At 42.9% G+C, this 24,851-nt stretch overlaps 2 protein-coding genes across 5 annotated transcripts in view; one reads left to right on the plus strand and one right to left on the minus strand.

Annotated features, from left to right (window-relative positions):
- RARS2 (arginyl-tRNA synthetase 2, mitochondrial) overlaps nucleotides 1-19,570 on the minus strand; it is a 59,975-nt gene extending 40,405 nt beyond the window's left edge. For both annotated transcript variants that reach the window (XM_077812802.1, XM_077812803.1), the window contains exons 1-7: nucleotides 19,364-19,570; nucleotides 10,371-10,444; nucleotides 8,597-8,702; nucleotides 6,612-6,695; nucleotides 3,487-3,584; nucleotides 1,833-1,888; nucleotides 85-168 (exon numbers count right to left, since the gene is read on the minus strand). In XM_077812802.1, the coding sequence (XP_077668928.1) occupies nucleotides 85-168; nucleotides 1,833-1,888; nucleotides 3,487-3,584; nucleotides 6,612-6,695; nucleotides 8,597-8,702; nucleotides 10,371-10,444; nucleotides 19,364-19,402 (541 nt within the window). In that variant the 5' untranslated portion in view covers nucleotides 19,403-19,570. The remainder of the gene's footprint in view (nucleotides 1-84; nucleotides 169-1,832; nucleotides 1,889-3,486; nucleotides 3,585-6,611; nucleotides 6,696-8,596; nucleotides 8,703-10,370; nucleotides 10,445-19,363) is intronic.
- Nucleotides 19,571-19,657: 87 nt separating this feature from the next.
- The window catches only part of ORC3 (origin recognition complex subunit 3), a 76,664-nt gene continuing 71,470 nt past the window's right edge, over nucleotides 19,658-24,851 (plus strand). For all 3 annotated transcript variants that reach the window (XR_013345594.1, XM_077812800.1, XM_077812801.1), the window contains exon 1: nucleotides 19,658-19,799. Coding sequence is in view for 2 of the 3 variants with exons in the window: in XM_077812800.1 (XP_077668926.1) it covers nucleotides 19,776-19,799 (24 nt within the window). In the remaining variant the exon portion in view is untranslated. The remainder of the gene's footprint in view (nucleotides 19,800-24,851) is intronic.

Genomic DNA, 24,851 nt, shown 5'->3' on the forward strand with positions numbered 1-24,851 from the left:
GCTATAGCCAAATCCAGTGAGGCAGCAAGAAATTGAGGTTGTAAGCCTAGATAATGTTATTTGTGAAAGAGAAAATAAACATACCAAATTGCATGCCCCAGTCTCCAAGGTAATTTATTCTTGTTACATGATGTCCAAGTGCTTCTTTGAGGTTTGCTACAAAATTCCCTGGTAATCAAAATTATTATTATTACTCAAAACAGTAAGTGTTCTCTCATTCTTAACACTAGTTTTGTTTTGATACAGTCTGCATTACAAATCCAATAAAATGTACTGTTCTACCAAATTTCTTGCTGAAATGAATCAGTTAGACTGTTAATTCTTTTAGGTCTTGTGGGGGTTTTTGCACACTGGAAGGCGCTGTATATTCTTTCATTGTTATACAGAAAATAAACATCATATTTTATGTTTATGTGGTGCTCTTCAGCTGACCATCACAAATTGCTTTTCAAGCCTCAGTGCATCCTCACAACATTGCCGTAGAATGTATCAGTCCTCCACCCCATTTTTCAGATAGGCAAACAGACACAAAGAAGTTAAGTGATTGCCCAAGTTCACCTATCATGTTAGTGGCAAAGCTAGGAAAAGTACCGAAAACTCACGACTTCCAGTGCTGTGCTCGAACCATCACAGTATCTGTAAACAGGCTGCATTCCAACCCGGCTCCTAATACATTATACCCATGAAACAGGGTCCAGTTTTTAACCCCTTCCTAAAGCTTGCTTTTAATATTACTGTAATTAAAATGCAAAAAATCCCTCAACCACATCTTTCTCCTGAGCTGGGCTGTTCTTAAGATTTTTCCTTGCTTAACTTCTGTGTCTCTGCCCCTGGTTTCCCCTGCTTTAAAGGGGCTTAAATCCTTTTAGCTCTGATGCAGGAGTATAAAAGGACCCATCTGGTCTGATATCAGAGTGACTCAGCTGCAGAGCTCTGTCTCTTTCTCCTGGAACCTTTATCCTGACACCATGTTACAGCATCCAACCATAATTTTCTATTAGATTCATTCATGCTATTCAGTTTATTTTGTCCCTTCCGTGTAGACAGTGATCTGTAGGGTTATTTTGGGGAATGCTCCTCCCCACAGGAGATGGTGTGAAAAGGATGAGCTACGACACCTTGTAGCACTTAGTTAACAATGACATTGTACAGAATGGCTGGACGCAGTATTAACTCAACAGATGATGCAGCATCTAGTTATCCTTGTCAGTAAAGTAGCACTTTATACACAGATATGGGGAAATACTGAAAGAGAAAAAACAGTGAAGCTAAAATTTCACTTAATAGCTTTTGTGCCACTGGAATGTTGAGTGGTAAACTAACGCACAACAATTCAGTTATGTACAGGAGTCAACGAGAGTTTTATCCCCTGTATTTGAGGTCAGAACTGGGCCAATAATCACCATGACAGCAATATTGACATATAGTAGTTAATGTATTATAAACAAACCTCATATCAGACAACCTCTAAGACAACCGGACAAACCAGAAATGAAAGTTAGTCTTAAAAGGACTTAAAAAATACCAACAAAGGCTTCTAACAGTGTCTTTCTAGGATGCCATTTTAAATCTCTAATTTGGGATTTCCTCATTTAATGCTCACTGTACTATAACTAAGTAATGTGCTCATTAATTAATCTGTCCGTAACAGACTGAGTTTTTGTTGTTTACTCCCTTCCTTCACTGTTTAATCAGTAGCAGGTTCTTATTAAACATAAGGTTGGCCAGACATGGCCTCTCCACTATAGGAATGAAATTCAATAGGATTTTCTATTGAACTCCACAGAGGATACACAGAAGATTTTCTAGGCTGTAGTTAAATGTGTACTTACCTATTATCGTGGACCGCAAGTGTCCTACATGAAACTTTTTGGCAATATTGGGTGAACTGCAATAAATACCCACAGTTAACGTTTGTTCACTGTACAAAACATAGAACTGCCCGATCATTGTCTCCCCTAACACACATCCAAACAGTTGCTACACTCTTTCCATGTCCTGAAAAGTGCTAAAGGAAAACACACCTCCCACCCTTTCCAATAAAATTCCTAGGCTGATCTAATTATGAGCTGGGATCCAGGTCCCAATTTTGCTCCAGAAGGCAAGGCATCAAAAAAAACCCATGTTGCCTTCCCAATTAGGATTGTATTTGAAAAGTTGTATACGAAATAGATAAAGTACTCGCACCAATCTCTGTCACTATATAAAAATTATGCAAGTAGGGATTTTTCATAACAGACCTTTACTTTTATATAATACCTCCCTTCCTAGGAGTAAATGTGACTCCATTGCAAGGCTTTCATACAAAGCTCTACACACTATGTATGCCCTTCAGGGCATACTCCCTTTCAAATACCAACCCCAAGTAACTGCAATCAAGTATTACTATTTGCAGGAATTAAATTCAGTCGAACCAAACAAGAGCAGAGCTCTGGTAAATATTTTCAAACCCACAGAACACCTCCTCCCTACTCCCTGCACCAGCTGAGAACAACCAAAGTGGTTTCATTTACTTCCTCAGTTGTAAGTCAGAATCATTTAGGTTAATTAACCTCAGGGCATTTAAAGTTTACTCCTCCTGGACACTTGTACAGTACTATCCTTGATTTACTACTTCTCTTGTGCTTCCTCTGCTGGCAGGTTGTCCATGTCGCAGCACAGCGAAGATAAGGCAAATAGGTCTTTTTATAATTTTGAGCCAGATTTTTAGAGATCAAGGTCCATTTTTTGTGGACACAAAATTGTGCTCACAATTATTTGTGCCTGAAAAAAATACTCAGGCCAGGGTCTGAACATCCAGCCCAAAATTTAAAAAAGCCAACTACTTATTTCTGACCTGACAATATCATTGTTGTTCAGTTGCCAACCTAACCAGATGGTGGAAGATGCACAAGTGAGCAAGCAAACCAGAGTACAGTGCAAATATCCTGAAATAAAGAGTCTTAACCAGGTACCTGTTTTTTCAGGAACAAATAACTGGAGACACAATTTTGCACCAGTAGTTTTGTGCCTGCAATTTAGGACATTTAGACATCCAAATGCTTGATTGCTCCTGAAAATCTTGAATGTAGGCATCAAAGTAATCTAAATTGCAGGTGCAAATAACTGTGGGTGCGGAACAGCACCCACAACAACTGAAGCTCAATTAAAGCCTAAAAAATTGAGGCTAAAGGGTGAAAATTCAGCCTTAGTTTCTTCATAACAGAATTAATTAAAACGAAAAAGACCATCATCCTCCAAATCAGAACATTCTTAATGAGGGTCAAATCAAGGCTTGAACTACCAACTAAATAGTGAAGATATCTTTAACAGTTCTAGGGGGAAAAAAGCCCCAAATATGATTTATGTTGTATTTGCAAATAAGCTACCCATGTACTAATGCAGCTGAATACCATACATGTAACAATGCAGCAGTATCACCTTTGTAATTAAAGAACATAAGGTATTTTATTGATTCTTCTAAACGGACTTCACCCATGTACGCACCTAAACTCAATCACTATCTTTCCTCTGGGAAGCGTAGAGAAAAGTTCACTTTTTATTCCATATTCTGAGCCATCTTTAAATACCTGCTGCAACACAGTCTAAAAAGCAAGAAAAAAAATGGTTTGGAAAAAGAGCAATCAACAAAGAATTTTTTTAATGTTTTACTAATTGCCTAAAAGCTTAATCCTGCAGCCTTTATGCATGTAAGCAATCTCACTGAGGGTTATCTGTATAGTTGGCCAGACAAAGTAAGGCCCCACACTAAACCCCATGGCATTTTGATTTGTGTGTCTGTAACACAACAATTTTTGAAAACTGCATCCCATCAACTCCAAAATTTCAGGGAATTTTCTAGGCTGCACTGATTTTGGTGAAAAATCAGAAAAGCCTGATTTCCACTAATATCACCATTTGTCACTCAGGTTAGAGGGCAAAGGAAGAAACTGCAGAGGTAGGGTTAGGCTAGGATTAGTGGGCTCCTCACCCCACAACATTTTGCACCACCCTGCATTTTGCAACTTTGTCCCTTGAAATTGTGGAGGGCTGACTAAAATATATTGAAAAACATTAAAAATGGAAATTTTTATTTAATACAATATATAAAGAAGGATTGTATTAATTCAGTAAAAATATGTTTCTGTATGTACTTGTCTGTCACAGAAAGTTCAGTGTCCAAAAAATTTAGCATGTTGGGCTACAGATACTGGGGGGGCTTGCCGAAGGGTAGATGGTACCATAACCATATGAAATGACATATCCATGAAGAGCAAAGATTTTCACGAAGAATATAAGGATTCCGGAGAACCCGTTAAAAGCCGCTCAGGCAGAAACACAGAAACTGAACTGCTCTTCAACAGAAACATTTTATGCTCTTATAATGGCACTTACAGTATTACTATAGTATCAGGGCCCATCCCATTAGATAACCAAAATTACAATGGCCAGTGGTCTCATTTTCCTCTCCCCTACTTAAAGAGATTTGGGTCTATGTTTTTTTGCCCATTTCCTTCTCTGTCTCTTTACCACACTTCTCGTCTCTTCCTCATAACCTGAGTGGGGCATGATTATGTGCTAATTCTGCACTGAGTCTGGCAAAACTCACACTGAAGTCAGGCAGTCAGTGGGCGTTGTGCTTGAATAAGGAGCGCTGAACAGGGCCCTAAGAGAGGAAACTTTTGATTTAACTGACAATCTGACCAAATCTTGCCCATTAATCAGCTCTGAAACAAGAGCTAGTAAAAATCTGATTGAACAGTCACACTAAATTCACATATTGTTAAAGTGGATTATATGTGACCAGTTTAAAATTAAATGATAATTTTATGGCATTTGTAACTATGTTAATGTTTTTCATAGGATAAGGTAAAAAATAAAAAAGAATCTAATCAATAGAAGGGCACATAGCACTAATAACTAAGAAGCAGACTGAAAGAGAGTATTCTTAATTTCTATTACATGCAAATTGATGACTGTAGGAACCAGGGTGGCTTCCCTCTGAACCAGAGGGTAAAGAGCCACCCTCTCAGCCTGAGTGGGTGGGACCAGACCAAGCTTACGCCAATCCCCGGAAGGGGAGGGGTGGGACAGGAAGTACAAAGGGTGGGGCCCTTTGCCCAGAGAGAGGAGTACCAGGGAGGGAGACAGACACAGGCTGCTCCCTCCAGACCCTGCTGCCAACCCAGGGGAGGCCCTGGACCAGGAGGAACCTGACCGGGAGGAAGGCCTGTGGCGACCCGGACTGCCAGCCGCTGAGTACCCGGAGGACCTGGAGGGGCCCGGCTGTAGCCTGGGCCAGCGTGAGCCTGACACAGAGGGGGAGCTGGAGCTGCCAGCAGCGGAATACCCGGACGAGCTGGAGGGACCAGAGAGACCCGCTTGAGAGACCGGGTAGGAAGTAGCTCAGGGGCAGAACTGAACCGTGGAGTTGGGTGGGCCTGCGTTCCCCTAGCCTGGCCAACCTGCCTTGGGTAGCAGAACTGTGCGCTACAAACCCATACCAGTGCGCCCCTGCCTGAGGGGCGCGCTGCAGACTCTGGCCAGCACACCTTTCCCGCTAATTCCCCAGCGCCCGAAAGGTGTGATTAAGGCCTGCCAGTGGGACCTAGCTCTCCATCGCCCCTAGAGGCTTGGAGGACCGATTGAAACGTGTCACAATGACCACAACGTAAAAGTATTCAGCAAAAGTCTTTATAGGAGAAGGCAACTTCTTGGGCTTCACCAATATAGATGAGAATTTTCACTTCCCCAGAAACAGGCAATCAGTTTTCCAAGATGACAATCTGTCAAATCCGAGCTGTAGCTCATGAAAGCTTATGCTCAAATAAATTTGTTAGTCTCTACCACAAGTACTCCTTTTCTTTTTGCGAATACAGACTAACACGGCTGCTACTCTAAAAACTGCTCAGTCTCTGGTTTAGATTTTCATAACATGCTTCTAGCTCAATGAACTAGTTGAGCAACCAACCTACAAAAGGACTTTTGAGTCTAGCTGTACCACCCATCCACCTGTCTCCCTAAGGATCTTGAAACAAGGACCCAGAAATCAGAGTCTACTTTGGGATAATACCACCAGTGACGAAGGTGAGTGGCCCACTTCCCTCCAGCAAGTTATTGATTTAACATTTAAGCTATCTTTTCCAATTAGCCAACAGTCTTTGAAGTTTTGAACAAACCATAATATGGTAAAATCTGAAGAGCAAAAATTACAATTCTAGATGTCTTTATAAAATAGTATTTTCCACCTCTAGCAAAGGCCTTGGAGCACAAGAACCAAGGTTAAATTTTTGACTTGCACAATTTAGGACCTGACTCTAAATTGTAGACCAAATTTAGACTTTGAAGGGAAAAGGGGAAGAAGAAAAGTCAGAATTATTAAACTGTGTCAGAGAAACTACTTCCTTATATTTTTAAGAAGAGATCTTTGTGAACCTGATTCCAAATTCTCAGCATGCATAATGAAAGACAGCTGTTTAGTCAATCCTTAGAGAGGGAATATATGGTTTTTAAACTGAAACAATGATTGTTTGAATGTAAAGTTCTACAGTAGATGTTTTTCATTTCATTTCTATGAAGAGGGGCTAATTTTGTCATTATTGTTAATATTTCATGTGTGTTAAAATACTTACCTTTGCTAATAATTCCCTATTTATTGTGAAGTTCACTGTTCCTGGACCAGTGCTGATTTCTCTCACTACCGTATCACATTTTAGCTAAAAAACACATAAAAACAGGTGAATAAATCATTTGCTTCATTAGACATGCAATATTATATTGGCTAGAATTGTTTAGGATGGAAAGGACGTACAGTGGGTCATCTAATAAATCCATCCCCTCATAGAAAGGTAGACTTGCGTTCATTATTTCCAAACCATCTCCAACACATGAATATCTAGTTGACCCTCAGATATTGTACTTTCTCTTCTTTTGATCTAGTCCATTTCTATCATTTTAATGGAATGAAAGAGTTGATTTTTATATCAATATAGATAGATACTGAGATGCATGTGACAGCTTGCATGACACGTTAGTGTTTATAATGCCAGTCACTAATACCTTAAAACATAGGAGCCCGAAGTTAGGCTCCAAAATCCTTATAGAGGTTCCTAAATAAGAGACCTGACTTTCACAAATCCTCAGCACCCAGCAGTATCAACTGAAGCTGATGAGTGCTGCTGGGTGCTCAACACTTTTCAAAATTAGGTTTAAAATTTATATAAGACTTTTTTTTTTTTTTTTTTTTTGAAAATTGGCCCCCAAAAGTATATTTGAACTCCACATCTAACTTTGAATGGCAATCAGAGTTAATGTAGCTTTTTCTTGGCTACTTTGTCTTCTCTCTAATTGAGAGTTTTGGCCTCTTCCTTATTAAATGGGCAGACTTCTATGGCCAATAAAACCTGCCTAGAGAAATGAAAATAAGGAGTTGCATAACTTCTAATATAAATTATTTGGTTACTGATCTTTGTTTCAAATTAACTAGTGATGGAATTAAGCAGAAACATTTCATCTCCACTGATGAAGATTCCTCAGTCTGCTTAAGGAACATAGGAATTGCCATGATGCATCTAGTCCAGTATCCCACCAACCTTTTGTTGGCCACTAGTGTAGGGGATTGGGTGGGCTCCTTTACTCTCTGCTGATCCCCAGCTTCCAGAATACTCCCCGGTGGCTACGGGCAACCAGTGTAAATCAGATCAGGTTTTAGGCCTTTGTCTCCTCATCTTTGAGCTACACAAAGCACTCCTTGGCCAAAGTACCGTTACATCTTCCCTCAATCGTCCCATCTCTTGCCCAGATCTTGTCACTTTCCCTCAGTCTCACTCACCAAACCTCTTGTTTTTGCTGCTTTTCTCTGAACTCCCTCCAGTCTGTTTGAAGTGTAGTGTCAAAACTGAACACAGTATCCCAATAAGGCCTAGCCAGCACTCAATCGTTACTTCAGTTGTTTTTACATGTGACACTCCTCTATCGGTATAACTCATTCTTAGTATTTACTCGTTTTTGTGACAAAACTGCCCAGGCAATGCATTCAATCTTGCACAACATCCTTTTGTAGTATTTACACACAGCTTTCTATGTGTGTATTAGGCATATTAGTTTACATTCACCTTTAGTGAATCTCATTTTTTTATGGTAATCCATTTTTCCAGTATATTAACATCATATCCTATTATAATCCTATTTGCCAAAGTATTTGTGATACTTATCAGCTTTGTATCATCTACAGATTTAATAGTCTCTAAACCATTAAGGGGAATACTGAATAGCGTGGACTCAGAATGAACTCTGTATACACTTTAGACATCACCTCTCAATGTCACACTGAACAATTAATTACTCCCAGGTTATTTTTGTTTTAAATCAAATTGTGACATCATTTTATAGTACTCTTATCTAACCCTGTTTCTCTAATTTCCCATGAAGATGTCCTGTGCAATTAGGTCAAATGGCTGCTGTTATGTTACACTCACTCAAATGGGTGCAGCTGTCATTGGAATCAGTAGGAGCTGTCTATGTGTGAGTACCATTTTCTCTAAGGAATTTGCTACATTTTCTTTATCTAATAAGCTTGTTATTGTATCAAATAAAGAAGCTTATTGTGCCAGAGTACCTTCTCTGCTAGCCTCTGAGTTTGAAGCTGAAGATCTGGCTTTGAACGATCACTAGACTTGTTCTCTATCACAGAGCCCACAAAGAGCTGGAAATCAGCAACTGGCCTAGAGAAAGACATAAAAAAACAGAGCTTGCTGTTACTAAAATCTATTGAAATGCTGGGGAAATTTACTAAATGTTAATAATCCATTTTTGTAGGGAATAATTCCATTTAGGCATTCACTCAAAGCCTTCATGTCAAAAAACAAAAGAGCATCAAACATGTTTTGCCTGTTCCCAATATCCTCTGAGAAGAACCACAAGAGCACATCACAATTTCATCTGAGTAATAATGGAATTTTTAACAGATTTTTTCCAATAACCACTTGTAAATTTCAGTATCTGCTAAAAAGGAATATCAATATTGATTAGGCAGACCAGTGAAAAGGTAAATGATACTGGAGACAATCGTTGACGACTGCGTAACCTACACAAGCATAAAGTGTATGAGGCTTCTGCTGTTCAATTTAAAGGAGAATGTTCAGTTTTGTCCTATCTATGATGTCTGAAAGATACTGGCTAAGGAAAAATATTCAATAATGCAATCACACAGCCTGTAGAAAAATATTACTTCCCTAAAACTTTTCAGAATGTCTGTGATTTTTAGTGGTTTTCAAAAGCCAAGTCTAATAAGCAAACAATATTTCATGAGTGTATGTGAGACAGACCACCAGTCTTGAGGAAATTATCTAGATTCCCAATGATATCGTAGGATGGAAAATGCAGTTGTGTTAGCATTTTTCAATTACCTCACGCTCGTGGAGTATAAAAGGTGTTAAGGCAAAGACTACTTACAGAACAGCTGGAGTATAGGTGCAATTAGTTGGTTAGCTAGTTTAAAGGAACCCTTTTTCCTTTGTCAGGAGAACTATCTTGAGTACAGGTTAAGGAAATGGTGGTAGACTCCCCCATTCCAACTGCTATGCTGTATGCCATGTGCTTGTGGTTTACAGTCCTCCGCTCCAGCAGCGGCTCCATTTTGGTGATTCTGTTTTTATTTAGGGCTTGATACTATAAACATTATCGCAGTAGGGCTCTGATCCAGCAAAATACTTAAACATATGGTTAACTTTAAGCATGTGAATTGTCCTATTGACATCAATAAGACTACTCACTTCTATGCCAGATAGTAGGCATTTGTAGGATAAAGAAAGAATGATACTATTGAACACGTGCCTGGCTACAGAAAAGCCCAACCTACTGTGATGCATAGATAAATGTTGTACAATTAATAATTTTTTCATTTTCCCCCTAATTACTATATTCACTTTGTATACAATTTGAGGGCATAACACTTTATATTAAGAATTCTTTCACTTGTAATAAAATCCAATTTACTTTTTGCATCTCTCAGACAGGAGAATGAAAATCAATATGAATGTTACTTTTATTTCTAATCAGTTTCACTTACAGATTTTTAGTGCTGTAATATTTGAATTTCAGGCAGTACAATGGGATATTTATTTCAATTGCATTTTTAAGTATCAGAAGTGATTCTGTTGGTTCTGAGATTTCATAAAAGTTTGTTCTAAAAATAATTAAATGGTGAGCCAGATTTAAGTTAAATGTCCCTCTAAAACTGACTGGGATTTAAATATACACTAATTTTCATATTAGCCAGTACTGTTTGATTTTCTGTATTCGTATTTCCCTAAAAGTTCACTGAGATCTTATAGTATTAAGCACCACACAAAAAAATTATTTTATTAGAACATAAAATGTAAACACTTTACCGTTTTTTGGAGACAGGAAGTGCAGATATGGACTTTATCAAATTTTCTGGTGGCAGGTTCAAAACCCTTGAAAGCTAGATTTGAAACAGATCAAAACTATAATAAGAAAGATTTTCAGTGAAGTTATTCCCTCTTCAGGCTCCAATGCAGATGTGACATACATTTTTATAAATTTATTACCATCCAGACTGGTGGCAAAAATGTTAGCTGAAGCTATTTTAAGATCAGTTTTTAAAAATGTGTTACAAACACAGTCAATGAAAAAATATAAAGGGCGCTTTAGAGAAAGCTGTACTAATCAAAACTTGCAGCTCTAAACCTCTTTTATTTGTAGAAGGAAGGCTGCAGAGACCTGTTTATTGGAAAGGAAAAGATAAAATTTATTTTAATATAAACTATTTATTGCATGGAAGATGAATGATGATCAATTGCTGTCCCAATTTAAGATCTCTTTCATGAGGGTAACTGAATAAGTGTTATCTTCAGTCATACTGGGTTATGTTTAATCCTAGTGGAAGCAGATGCAATTCTAATGAAGTCAATGGAGCTTCATCTACGAAGGATGGCCCATGGTGTGAAGTTCCCTGCAAAAAACATGCCAACCAACAGTGGCTCAGAAAGGTAGTAGACACAATTCGGGAAGTTAATTCATTAGAAAATCAGATTCCTTTTGTTAAAACAAAATCCCAAAAATAGAGAATATTTTTGGTAATAATCATTTAACAATGTTAATGGAAAACAACCCCCCTCCAGTTTGCCTCACAGTGAAGTATGAGCAAAACTGACAGAACACTTAAATTTACTCCAGGTCATTAAGAAAACATTATGTTGGGGAAAAAAGAAGAGATGAATAAGGTACTTCAATATTAGGATTTTTTAATTCTATTCCTAACATCCAGTTCCTGGGTCTAGCCACTGGACTTATTGTACCCCAGTCAAATGCAGCTCAGAGGCAGTCTGAGAGATTAATATTAACACTTTAAAAGCCTTTGGGAAATCAGGTGACAGTAGATTTCATTTTTAAAGCCCTAAATGGACCTCTCCAATCTTCCTCACTGTTCTTGTTCCTTTCTTTCTACTCTGTTGCCTGCTAATTCTGCTTTTTTAACATCAGCCTGTTCTCTCTTCTCACACAAAAACCAGAGCTTGTCTCCTGCTGTTCTGAGTAGCCCTCCAATATCTTAATTTTATCAACTTTGCATCTCTTTACAAATCTCATATTAAATCATGTGCTTGAGTTATACTTTTGAAATTTAGTACATTCTTTCTTCACTATAATTACAGAGAGGAAAAGAAAAAAAGATGGGAGCCGACATTCTCTAATAGCCACTTCCTCCTAAAGGGTGGGTGGTTGTCTTCTAATAAATATGAACTGCTTTGTTATACTATATTGTATCACCTTGTACAGTATGGCAGTGCAAGATACTGTGTTTATGGTATTATAGAAGTGTAGTGTTGAGTGAATTTTTCAAGCACTTACTAGCCTGAAAACTGAATGTGCTAGCCAAGGTGAAAAATCCATGTCACCATGTTCCTGAGACCACACTCCCTGTAAATTAAAGGATTAAAGTTTACTGTGTGTTTGCTACATTTAATTTTAACACATCAATCAACTTTTTAAAAGTTACTTACTAAGGGATTCTCTACATGGGGAATTATTCCAGAATAACTATTCCTGATCCACTTCCAAAATGGATTAAGATTATTTGGAATAAGGTACTTTCATTCTGGAATAAGTGTGTCCACACGTGGCGTTGAGAAATAGTTAATCCACATTAAATTCCGCCCCCCCCCCCACCTTATTCCGTACTAGCTTTGATATGTAGACAAACACTAACTCAGTTTTGCTTTTGTTTCATATTTTCTCTTCCTGGCATCGCTCCATGTTCCCCTCTCTTCTTTCTTACAATAGCTTTTCCTGTGTTGTTTACAGAGACTTTTCCTTTCTTTCTCCCTCCCTCTGTTCTCTGAAAGCCCTAATTCTTTTTCCTAATTTATCTAGTCAATCTCTCTTACACCCCAGACTACCCACACCTTCCCTCATACAGAGGATTTAAAAGCTACCACGTACTTAACAGCCAGGGGACTAGACCAAAGGACTTCTGTAAAATGAGGGACCACACCACCCAGGGACACCACACAGAAAAGAAGCCACCACTGTCTGGACTCCTACCATGATGATAAGGATACTGGACCCTTGCTCAGAGGCTTCTTTTATTATAGCCCCCTTCACATGACCCGGATCTGTTACAAGGTCACAGCAAATGACAGGGGACAACATTAGGGTTGCCAGTTTTAGTTGGACATATTCCTAGAGGTTTCAACACATGACAATCTTTAATTCCTGGAGACTCCCAGGGCAATCCTGGAAGTCTGATAACCCTCGACAGCATCCACTGATGTAGGATTCATACAAGGTTTATGTGCTTGGCAACATTCAGGGCACACCCGGAGTGTTGTGCTGGACCTGTGCACACACAGCTCCTTTCAAGGGCATCAACCTTGGAATCTCGCCCAGATGACATGAACCGTGGGAAGCCTCCCAGGACTGGGCTCAAGGCCCGAGAGCAAGGAATGCGGTAGATAGAAACTGGTAAATAAGAATGTTAAACAAAGCCTGTGTATTCCTTTTATCTGTTGGAGAATGTAATGCGCGGGGGGAGAGAAAGAATAAAGGGGAAGGTGGAAAGCAGACAGGCAGAAGCCTGTTAGCAGACCAGCCGTTTGCTTGCTAAAAGCTGTGTTCTGTCTTGTCATTGAATCGCCACACACTGATTCAAGTGGTTATGATTACTTTTTTAAAAAATTAAATTATGACATAACATGATACCAGCCAAAACTGATCACCACAAACTAATCTGTCTCTGAATAACAATGGCCTTATAATCACAAAGCCACTTCTTGGTCTCAATGTAGTTTCTTCTTCTGTGGCCCACTCAGTTGCCAAGGAAGAGCTTCCATCTGGAACCTGTATTTGCTGTCCTTAGTGGTTTTCAATGCCAGTGACTGGGTGAGCATGAGTTACTTTTGTCAACAGCACTCCAGATCTCCTCAAGAAAAGGAGAGTCAATGTTCTTCGTTTTCTTTCTAGATCATCCATTCCCATTTTAGAACGGACTCTCATACATAGTTTGAGATATGACATTGGTGCAGCTAGTAAAACTGTTATAGTGAGTCGATGGTCAGAAGGTGAAGCACAAAGTAGAACCGGTCTATCTAGGTGTGACCTTAGACCACACACTGAGTTACCATGCCCACCTGAAGAAGACAGCAGCTAAAGTTAAGATGCGCAATAATCTTCTTAGCAAACTGGCAGGTTCGTCATGGGGTACTCGTGCTGCAACTTTGCAGACATCAGCTCTTCCACCTCATATTCGGTGGCGGAGTACTGCGCACCAGTTTGGAGTCGATTGTCACACAACAAACTGGTGGATACACAGTTACTTGCCACCATGCTTATCATCTCCGGCACCCTGCGTCTGATTCCACTCCCATGGCTTCCAGTTCTGAGCAATATTGCTCCTCCTCATATCAAACGAGTGGTTGCCACTGGCAAGTTACTGGAGAAAATAAGCGCCAACTCAAGCCTACTGCTCCACAATGACCTTTTTAAACCACCAGCTGCACATTTGCCATCATGTCGCCCATTATAGTCTCATCCGCCACGCCAGGATGTTAGGGCGGAAACACTCTGGTGAGAGGAATGGAATCTGTTATAATCCCCAACCAGTCCCTCGTCACCAACCCCACAATTTGCCCACCTGGTTTTGACCTGCCCTGTCACCAATGGTCCCTGTTGAACAGGTTCCAGACTGGGAAAGATCTCTGTGCAGCCAACCAGTATCGCTGGGGCTTTCGTGACAGCCCTTTGTGCAGCTGCAGTGCAACACAGACGATGACGCACATTGTCAATGAAAGCCTGCTGATGAGGTTCAGTGGTGGCCTAGAAGAACTGCATCACGCCACTGAAGATGCCATCGCTTGGCTAGACAACTATGCACTCGCTAAATAAAAGTGAGTGTATGCCAATCTGTATGGTTACTAAGGCTTAAGGTTACTGGTGGCAGTATGTAAGGTATGTGTAGCGACACACCACAGTAACAAGCTGCACAGCTATACACGTCAGTGAAATACTCTGGCAGCGGAGAGCTGCCTGTTGGAATTATTATTATTAAGGCTATGTTTTAGTCATGGGTATTTTTAATAAAAGTCATAGACAGGTAAACAAAAATTCACAGCCCGTGACCTGTCCATGACTTGTACTGTATACCCACGACTAAAACTTGGGGGCGGACGGGGTGCTGCGGGGGAAGGCCTGGGGGCACTGCAGGTGCTTGGGGAGGTGGGCCAGGGAGTGCCATGGGGGCAGGCAGCAGCGCACAGCCTGGGACCCCCGCTGGTGCTGGGGGCTCGGTGTTTGGGGCTGGCAGGCTCCCCACCCGGCTCCCCAGAAGCGACGATATCTCTCAGCTCCTAGGCAGAGGCACGGCCACGCAGCTCTGCGTGCTGCCTCCTCCCCAAGCGCCAGCTCCGCAGCTCCCATTGGCCGCAGTTTGACGGCTCCGCAGCTCCCATTTGCTGCGGTTCCCGGCCAACGGGAGCTGCAGAGCCAGCAGTTGGGGAGGAGGCAGCATGCAGAGCTGCGTGGCCATACCTTCCCCTAGGAGCCGAGGGATGTCATCACTTCCAGGGAGCCCTCCCCCACCACGAGGTAAGCACTGCTCAGAGCCCTCACCCCCTCCCACACCCCAACCCCCAGCCCCCACCCAAACTCCTGCTGCTGCTGGGGGACAGGGGCCCAAGACTGCCCCAGCACCAGTCGGTGCTGTCGGCCCGAGGGCTTCCCAAGCCGCTCAGGAGGCCTGGGCCAGCCACACTGGCCACTACAGAAGTCATGGAAAGTCACAGAAAGTGACTTGTGTGACAAACTCGTAGATTTCATTATTATTAATACAGGGTATCACCACAACATCAATGTAACCATAAGTACCTTTATTAAATTCAAAGGCTGAATGGTATTTATCCAAATGTGCCTTAAATGCCTAAGCAATAATTACAACTGTACAGTAGCATGAAGTTATAAGAATTGATCACCTACTTATAACAGGACTGGACCTGGGTGCTCAAACCTATGTTGGCTAGCTCCAACTGGACAGCTGGTACTAGCAAGGAACTTTGAAGACTTTATCCTTTTATACCTTAGTATGGGAACCTACATGACTATGATCACAGCTTCTTGAATTCCTTTCTTTGTTAAAATCAGTCAGAATCATCTTGATAATTGGGGGTTTTCTTCAAAGAGTTTTCTCCTATCTTATCAGTTACCTTCCAGGTCGTTTTTCCAATGATGCCACATTCCAAGCCCAGTGTTTTCAATTAATCACAGCACCTTTCAAGGCCTTCCCACGACTGCTAAACAACTGCATTTTACGTAAACTGCAAAGCATATATATTATTTAGCCAAACTTATTAAATGCTTTATATACCTATCTAACCCTATACTGCTGGAACTTGTCCATGCTGCTGGAGTCTTTCACAGTGGCAGGGAAAGGCTCTAGCAGCCTGCTGGGGCTACTTTTCCTTCTGCCAGTGCCTTCCTCTGCAGCAGGGTACGACTCCATCAGAGGGACACTATGCTGCTAAAAAATAGCAGTGTAGATGGGGGAGGCACTGCTTGGGCACACAGAGTTGTATTGGGGTTCATACCCTAAGGGTTCTGGTGTATCTTTACTCACCTAAGCAGTGCCTCACCATATAACACTGTGATTTATACCCATACTGGGAAGTTGGGGCATGCAGTATATATACTCTACACACTGCTGTAAGAAGTGTGTGGTGTACATGTAACCTTAGTGTACTAGTAACTGAAAACCTATACTGATGCACAGGTGTAGTCAGTAAAGTCATGTGTGTAAAAAGCCCAAAATGGCTGAGAACTTTCACACTAGACAGAAAGAAAAGGAGTACTTGTGGCACCTTAGAGACTAACGAATTTATTTGAGCATGAGCTTTCGTGAGCTACAGCTCACTTCATCAGATGCATACCGTGGAAACTGCAGCAGACTCTATATATACACAGAGAATATGAAACAATACCTCCTCCCACCCCACTGTCCTGCTGGTAATAGCTTATCTAAAAGCCATTTCCAGCACAAATCCAGGTTTTCTCACCCTCCACCCCCCCACACAAATTCACTCTCCTGCTGGTGATAGCCCATCCAAAGTGACAACTCTTTACACAATGTGCATGATAATGAAGTTAGGCCATTTCCTGCACAAATCCAGGTTCTCTCACTCCCTCACCCCCCTCCAAAAACCCACCCCCATACACACACAAACTCACTCTCCTGCTGGTAATAGCTCATCCAAACTGGCCACTCTCCAAGTTTAAATCCAAGTTAAACCAGAACATCGGGGGGGGGGTAGGAAAAAACAAGAGGAAATAGGCTACCTTGCATAATGACTTAGCCACTCCCAGTCTCTATTTAAGCCTAAATTAATAGTATCCAATTTGCAAATGAATTCCAATTCAGCAGTTTCTCGCTGGAGTCTGGATTTGAAGTTTTTTTGTTTTAAGATAGCGACCTTCATGTCTGTGATTGCGTGACCAGAGAGATTGAAGTGTTCTCCGACTGGTTTATGAATGTTATAATTCTTGACATCTGATTTGTGTCCATTTATTCTTTTACGTAGAGACTGTCCAGTTTGACCAATGTACATGGCAGAGGGGCATTGCAGGCCTAACAAAGAAAATAACAGAACGCCACTAGCCGTCACCTTCAGCCCCCAACTAAAACCCCTCCAACGCATTATTAAGGATCTACAACCTATCCTAAAGGATGACCCAACACTCTCACAAATCTTGGGAGACAGGCCAGTCCTTGCCTACAGACAGCCCCGCAACCTGAAGCAAATACTCACCAACAACCACATACCACACAACAGAACCACTAACCCAGGAACTTATCCTTGCAACAAAGCCCGTTGCCAATTGTGCCCACATATCTATTCAGGGGACACCATCACAGGGCCTAATAACATCAGCCACACTATCAGAGGCTCGTTCACCTGCACATCCACCAATTTGATTTATGCCATCATGTGCCAGCAATGCCCCTCTGCCATGTACATTGGTCAAACTGGACAGTCTCTACGTAAAAGAATAAATGGACACAAATCAGATGTCAAGAATTATAACATTCATAAACCAGTCGGAGAACACTTCAATCTCTCTGGTCACGCAATCACAGACATGAAGGTCGCTATCTTAAAACAAAAAAACTTCAAATCCAGACTCCAGCGAGAAACTGCTGAATTGGAATTCATTTGCAAATTGGATACTATTAATTTAGGCTTAAATAGAGACTGGGAGTGGCTAAGTCATTATGCAAGGTAGCCTATTTCCTCTTGTTTTTTCCTACCCCCCCCCCGATGTTCTGGTTTAACTTGGATTTAAACTTGGAGAGTGGCCAGTTTGGATGAGCTATTACCAGCAGGAGAGTGAGTTTGTGTGTGTATGGGGGTGGGTTTTTGGAGGGGGGTGAGGGAGTGAGAGAACCTGGATTTGTGCAGGAAATGGCCTAACTTCATTATCATGCACATTGTGTAAAGAGTTGTCACTTTGGATGGGCTATCACCAGCAGGAGAGTGAATTTGTGTGGGGGGGTGGAGGGTGAGAAAACCTGGATTTGTGCTGGAAATGGCTTTTAGATAAGCTATTACCAGCAGGACAGTGGGGTGGGAGGAGGTATTGTTTCATATTCTCTGTGTATATATAGAGTCTGCTGCAGTTTCCACGGTATGCATCTGATGAAGTGAGCTGTAGCTCACGAAAGCTCATGCTCAAATAAATTCGTTAGTCTCTAAGGTGCCACAAGTACTCCTTTTCTTTCTGCGAATACAGACTAACACGGCTGTTACTCTGAAACCTCACACTAGACAGTAACAGACCGCAAATTCCAATGGTGGTTGAACCTGGTGATATTTCTAAACAAAAAGAGCTCTCAGGTATGCTTGTAGTTGTTTCCATTGCCTCACACTGACTGTTCAGACACTTTAGGTTTTAGAGTGACACTCCTGGAATCTTACACATGGTGCATTTGAAGGTTCATCCCCACTCCTCTGTGGAGTGAAAGAAAGGAGGAGCCCGTGTGTTGTTCTCTGCTCTCATCCCAGAACCACCTGACCATTGCAGCAAGAGAGTAGCAGGCCAGAGCACACACTGGAACAGCATACACCTGACAATTTCACTTCTGCCTTTAGGAACCGGAACAATAGCAGTGTATCTGACCAGTCTCAGGGCTTCATCTATGTGAAAAAAATCACCCCGGTTTAACTGAAACCAGTGCAAACGCCTAGTAGGTGCTCTTATTTAGGTTTAAGAGCATCTTTTTGAGGTTCAAACAGATTCCTTTAATCAGTTTAAAATAAACTGAAATATTGGATAATGGACTCTTCAGTCTAGAAAACTGGCTGGAAGTTGAAGCGTGACAAATTCAACGTGGAAGTAAGGTATACGTTTTCTAACAGCGAGGCGAGGGTAAGTAACCAATGCACCAGTTTACCAAGGGTGGCAGGCAGGGCATTTCTCCACCGCCACCCATTTCCAGCGCAAGACCCGCTGTTCTGCTAACGGCGAGGCTGGAGCTCCCGAGGAACGAACCCGGGGAAGTTGCGTGGCCGGCGCCAGGCAGGGGGTGGGACAGAAGATCACACGGGCCCCCGACACGTGCCTGGTTCAAACCGGACTCGGACTGTCCGCGCGGCTGCTTGCGCCCGTCGGGCCCCCGGGCTGCCTGGCAGCGCGGACTCAGTTACCCGCACAGCCCTGCCCCGGGGGTGAGGGGACAGGGCCCAAGGGGAGTCTGGGAGCCGGGGGTTCCAGCGCGAGGGGTGGGGGACGGACACCCGGCCGGTCCCGACCACAGGGACCCCGGGGCGGGGGTGGGCCGTGTGCAGCGGCAGGGGGAGTCTCTGCGCAGGGGACACGCTACCTGAGCGGCGATGCTCCTCCGAAAGGGACAAGCCGCCATGGCTCACGTCGAACGAGCCGCGCGTGCACCCCCGTCGCCCAACCGCGCGTGGACTAGCCCAGCGGGGAGGAGCCGTTCCTTCCCGTTGCTGCTGAAGGGGCGGTGGCCTGTACAACCCTCGGGGGTGTCAGGAGCTTTCCCCTCCCCCGCGCCGGTGTTTGAGCCGCGCCGCTCGCGGGGCGGAGCCGCAGGGGATGGACCATCCCATCCCATTGTGTAAAGGGAGGGGGGGGAAGTAGTTTCCGAGTTCACTCTGCGACTGGAGGAAGAGAACTCGCCCTGTTGTCGGCGATTTGCGCATGCGCCCGTAGCTTCTCGCGCGCGCGCTGGAGTGGGCTGAGGTGCTGTTGCCGTGGGAGCGCGTGGGGGCAGAATGAGCACGAGCTCCGTCTCCAAGGTGGGTGGGAGAAGAGTCGCTGCGCCCCCCGCCCGCCCCGTGGCAGCCCCGCTGGCCCGCGCGCTGGGGCCCTGTTTGGTAGCTCAGCCCGCGCGTCCGGCGGCCTAGTCCGTGGTGTCCGGGCGGCTCCCGCGCCGCGCTCTGTGCCGACGGGGGGGACACGGGTCCGCTCCCCGGCTGTCCGCCCAGGGTGCTGGGGGGACTCCCCCCACGGGAGCCCCGCCAGTTGGCGCGGAAGGATGGAACCTGGAGTGGAGCCCCCCCCCCCCGGTAAGGACGTGGGGCTGGAGAAGAGCCCGTCGTCCTGTGGGGCTGCTGGCCCGACCCTGGGTGGGTAAGAAGCAGGTGGTACAGCGGGGAGGTGGGGCACGTGTGCACGCAGGAGGGGCAGGCGGTTTGTGTATCCCCATCCCCTAGGGATCCCTCTCCCCGTACAGTCCCCGGGGCCACCTTCACCGTCAGTGCAGGAGCGAGCTGTGTTGATTCCCTTTGTTAGGGCTGTTTACAGCAGCCTTGCATTTGGTTTTCCCTTGTACTGTAAATACATATACTGCGGCTCGAGACGCACCCACAGGGGCCGGCCAGCTTGTCTTCCAGACATCTAAGCACGTGCAGAACTTTATTCACACGACTAAAATTAAATAAGTGCTGGCAGGATCTGGCCCTGACACCCAGCAATAGTGGTGTGCCATATATAACAGAGGAGATATGTACAGGGAGGAGCCGGATAGAGACCATGGGGATATGTAATTTTTATTTTGCTACAGAAGTGTGATTAATATACTGCCCTGCTGTTGCATCATGTACATTGTTTTAGACTGTGCAGAGGTAGTAGGTGATATTAGAGTGAGAGAGATTTATACAGGTTTTGTAACGATGAGGAGGTGGATATGACATAGGGTAGGGGATATTATTTATTCAGTTTTATACTACAAGAACATCAGTGTGCTTTGTTAATTAGTGACACTGATAATTGAAAACGTACAGACTTTTAAACTTATAAGCAACCCTACTATTGATAAAAACGCCTGTGACCAACAACCAACAGTTAAGAGAAATCAGAATAAAAATAAAAGCAAAATAGTGTTCAGCCAAAGTATGGACTGGCTACTATGATTCCTGGCTTCATCCCCACAGTTTACACTATTACAGCTCATTTTACTTGTGGATGAGGTACAGGTCCTACCTCATGCAAAAAACTTATCTGTTAAGCATCAGAATCAATGTGAGTACATCATTTCAGAACTCCATGCATGCCACTAACTCTTAGTTTTCTTCAAAACTGAATTTGAAGTCCTGATCCTAAGGTCTGATACCAAGTCATTTGAAGGTGGTGGAAAGACTCCTATTGACTTAATAGGCTTTGAGCCAGGCTACTAATCTCTAATTCTCTACCTGGTCTAGAATTTGACTCACAAAGACTACCTAACCATCCATAACCAACTAAAATCTAGCTGCTTCATGCAGACAGTGCAGCCAAAGATTAACTTTAGATATTTGGATGTTGGGGGCAGGACTTTCCAGTGCAGCCAAGCTTGACCATTATAAAAATCTAAGTCTTATTTTTTCATTAAAGCCTTCCTGCAGTATCAAAGGGGTAGCCGTGTTAGTATGGATCTGTAAAAGTGGCAAAGAGTCCTGTGGCACCTTACAGACTAATAGACATATTAGAGTATAAGCTTTTGTGGGTGAATACCCGGTTCATCGGATGCCTGGTATTCACCCATGAAAACTTATGCTCCAATACATCTGTTAGTTTATAAGGTGCCACAGGACTCTTTGCCGCTTTTCCTGCAGTAAACTCCTATGACCCTAATAGATCTAGCAAGAGATGAGGGAAAATAGAACTGGGATAGGAACAGGTGTTATCTCTCACTTCTGGTTTCTTGTCCCAATCTCCATTCCTCAGACTTCTCTGTCTCCTTTCCCAGCAAGTCCTATTCCTCATGTCAAGGTTCCTCCCCCACTCTGAACTCTAGGGTACAGATGTGGGGACCTGCATGAAAACCTCTTAAGCTTACTTTTACCAGCTTAGGTTAAAACTTCCCCAAGGTACAAATTAATTTTATCCTTTGTCCCTGGATCTCCACTGCCACCACCAAACTCTGACTGGGTTTGCTGGGAAACGTAGTTTGGACACGTCTTTCCCCCCAAAATCCTCCCAACCCTTGCACCCCACTTCCTGGGGAAGGTTTGGTAAAAATCCTCACCAATTTGTATAGGTGACCACAGACCTAAACCCTTGGATCTGAGAACAATGAAAAAGCATTCAGTTTTCTTACAAGAAGACTTTTAATAGAAGTAAAGAAATCACCTCTGTAAAATCAAGATGGTAGATACCTTACAGGGTAAATAGATTCAAAACATAGAGAATCCCTCTAGGCAAAACCTTAAGTTACAAAAAAGACACACAAACAGGAATAGTCATTCTATTCAGCACAGTTCCTTTCTCAGCCATTTAAAGAAATCATAATCTAACACATACCTAGCTAGATTACTTACTAAAAGTTCTAAGACTCCATTCCTGTTCTATGCCCGGCAAAAGCAACATACAGACAGACACAGACCCTTTGTTTCTCTCCCTCCTCCCAGCTTTTGAAAGTATCTTGTCTCCTCGTTGGTCATTTTGGTCAGGTGCCAGCGAGGTTACCTTTAGCTTCTTAACCCTTTACAGGTGAGAGGATTTTTCCTCTGGCCAGGAGGGATTTTAAAGGGCTTACCCTTCCCTTTATATTTATGACACTCACCCTCCAGGCTCATTTTGTGTCTGTCCCAATTTCCTGCCCCATCCCGTCTAACCAGTCCCAGGTTCGCCATCTCAGTTCTTTGTCCAATCTCTCTCTCCCCTTCCTGTCCCCACTGGCTCCCAGTCCTAGTCTCCCTCCCTGGGCACTTCATCCAATCTTAGTTTTCCCCCTACCTGGCTCCATGACTCTGTCTCTTTGTTAAGCCAGTCCCATTTCCCCGCAGACCCAGACTTCTTGTTTGATCTTAGTGTTCTCCCACCTCTGCAAACTTCTCCCACTCCCTTCCCCTCCACCATTTCCCTCATTGGCTCCCAGTCTGCTTGCTCAATAGGTTCCAGCCTTCCCTCTGCCCCCAACTCCCAGTCACAGCCTCTTTGCCCAGCCATTCCCAGTTTCTGTCCCCCTTTCAGTCTGTTTCATCAGATGCCTTGTCAAGTCTACTCCTTTTCTTACCCCTAGTCCAGCTTTTATACCCTGTGTTTTTGAATTGGATGGCTTCCTCTTCTAGCAGCCTGGATGTCAGCAGAGCAGGCCGTTGAGAATATGTCTAACTGCAGTTTGAAACCCGTGACTGGCCTGACTTGGGCTCATATGTTTGTTTAATTGTGGTGTGTTTGGGCTGGGTCTGGGACCCAGTGAGTGGGGACAGAGCATGCTCAGTCACACTATGGAGATGGCACATATGCAGTCTGGAGGTCCGCATGAGGAGCTGTGAGAAGCTCAAATGTGCTTAGTGAGACTGGAATCTTCAGAGTAATTAGCTGCTAAAATTGAAGAAGTCTTAACTAAGTATCGATGAGTTGTGATTTTTCAAAGGCTTGCAACTTGGCCAAGTTTGGGTAAATTTTCACAGGGACGGCAAAAGGCACATCCATGAAAATGCACTCTCCTGCCACATTTCAAGTCCCTGTTCCACAGCATTAGGTCACTAGAGCTATTCAATGAAAGGGTTGCCAGATTTTTTTTAAGAGGGCAAAACAACATATTTTTCTGTAGCCTGGTTCTCAGAAGCAGCTAAACCATTTTAGCTGGAATTCCCCCCCCCCAAAAAAAAAATTCAACCTGAGGCAGATACTAGCCCTGAAAAATTTCAGCCCAAATGGTAAAATTCACAAAGTTACAAGCAACTGAAAACTGAGTCTTATATTGGGAAGTGTCAGACAACCTTAATAATAGTATGTGCTCAGCCAATGATGCCTACATGGTATGTATACACTGCAGCTGTTAGCAGGCTTCCTAGCACGAGTAGATAGGTTTGTTGGCTCTGCGAAACCTCCTAACTGCTGAATTGGAATTAATTTGCAAACTGGATGCAATTAACTTAGGCTTGAATAGAGACTGGGAGTGGATGGGTCATTACACAAAGTAAAACTATTTCCCCATGTTTATTCCCACCCCCCACTATTCCTCAGATGTCAACTGCTGGAAATGGGCCACCTTGATTATCACTACAAAAGGTCGTCATCGCCGCCCCCCCCCCCACTCTCCTGCTGGTAATAGCTCACCTTAAGTGATCACTCTCATTACAGTGTGTATGGTCACACCCATTGTTTCATGTTCTCTGTGTATATAAATCTCCCCACTGTATTTTCCACTGAATGCATCCGATGAAGCTTATGCTCAAATAAATTTGTTAGTCTCTAAGGTGCCACAAGTCCTCCTTTTCTTTTTGCGAATACAGACTAACACAGCTGTTACTCTGAAACCTGCCAGCTATGCTAGGAAAATTCATGCACATTTTTTCAGTATTGATGCATCTGCACTGATGTTACCAGTGAGGGAAACTATTGTCAGCTGAGCAGCCGTTTATACCACTGTCTCATTTAATCCTGTTTATGCAAATTTTTGGAATCCCTTAATTATCCCATCGTGGACAGTGTGAGTATAGTTAGTGCTCTGAGAAGGGTTGGATGACAAAGTCTACACCCAGTTGATGACCTTTCCTACAACTTTTTAAAAGAATTTGGTGGTATAGACATACCAGTAGAGCTATATCTGCAAACCTGCTATACCTCTACTCGTATGTCATGTCAGTAACATTTTAAAACTTCTAGAATTTATAATTTAGTTCCTTATAAATTTTAATGTAAAGTTGCAATAGCACAAGTTTCAAATTGTTTTACAAAGCATCAAGTTGATTTAAATCAATGACTTAAAAAAAAAATTGTGATTTAAATCATCTTGATTAAAAGCATCCACCCAGGTTTCCAGCACTGCGAGGAAATATTTAAATTATACATGCTTTAATTGAATTTAAAATATGTTGAAATGTTGTGTTCATATTTAGTTTTTTAAACTGTTTTAA

Source organism: Eretmochelys imbricata, chromosome 3 (genome assembly GCF_965152235.1).
Source record: "Eretmochelys imbricata isolate rEreImb1 chromosome 3, rEreImb1.hap1, whole genome shotgun sequence".
NCBI classification, from domain to species: Eukaryota; Metazoa; Chordata; order Testudines; family Cheloniidae; genus Eretmochelys; species Eretmochelys imbricata.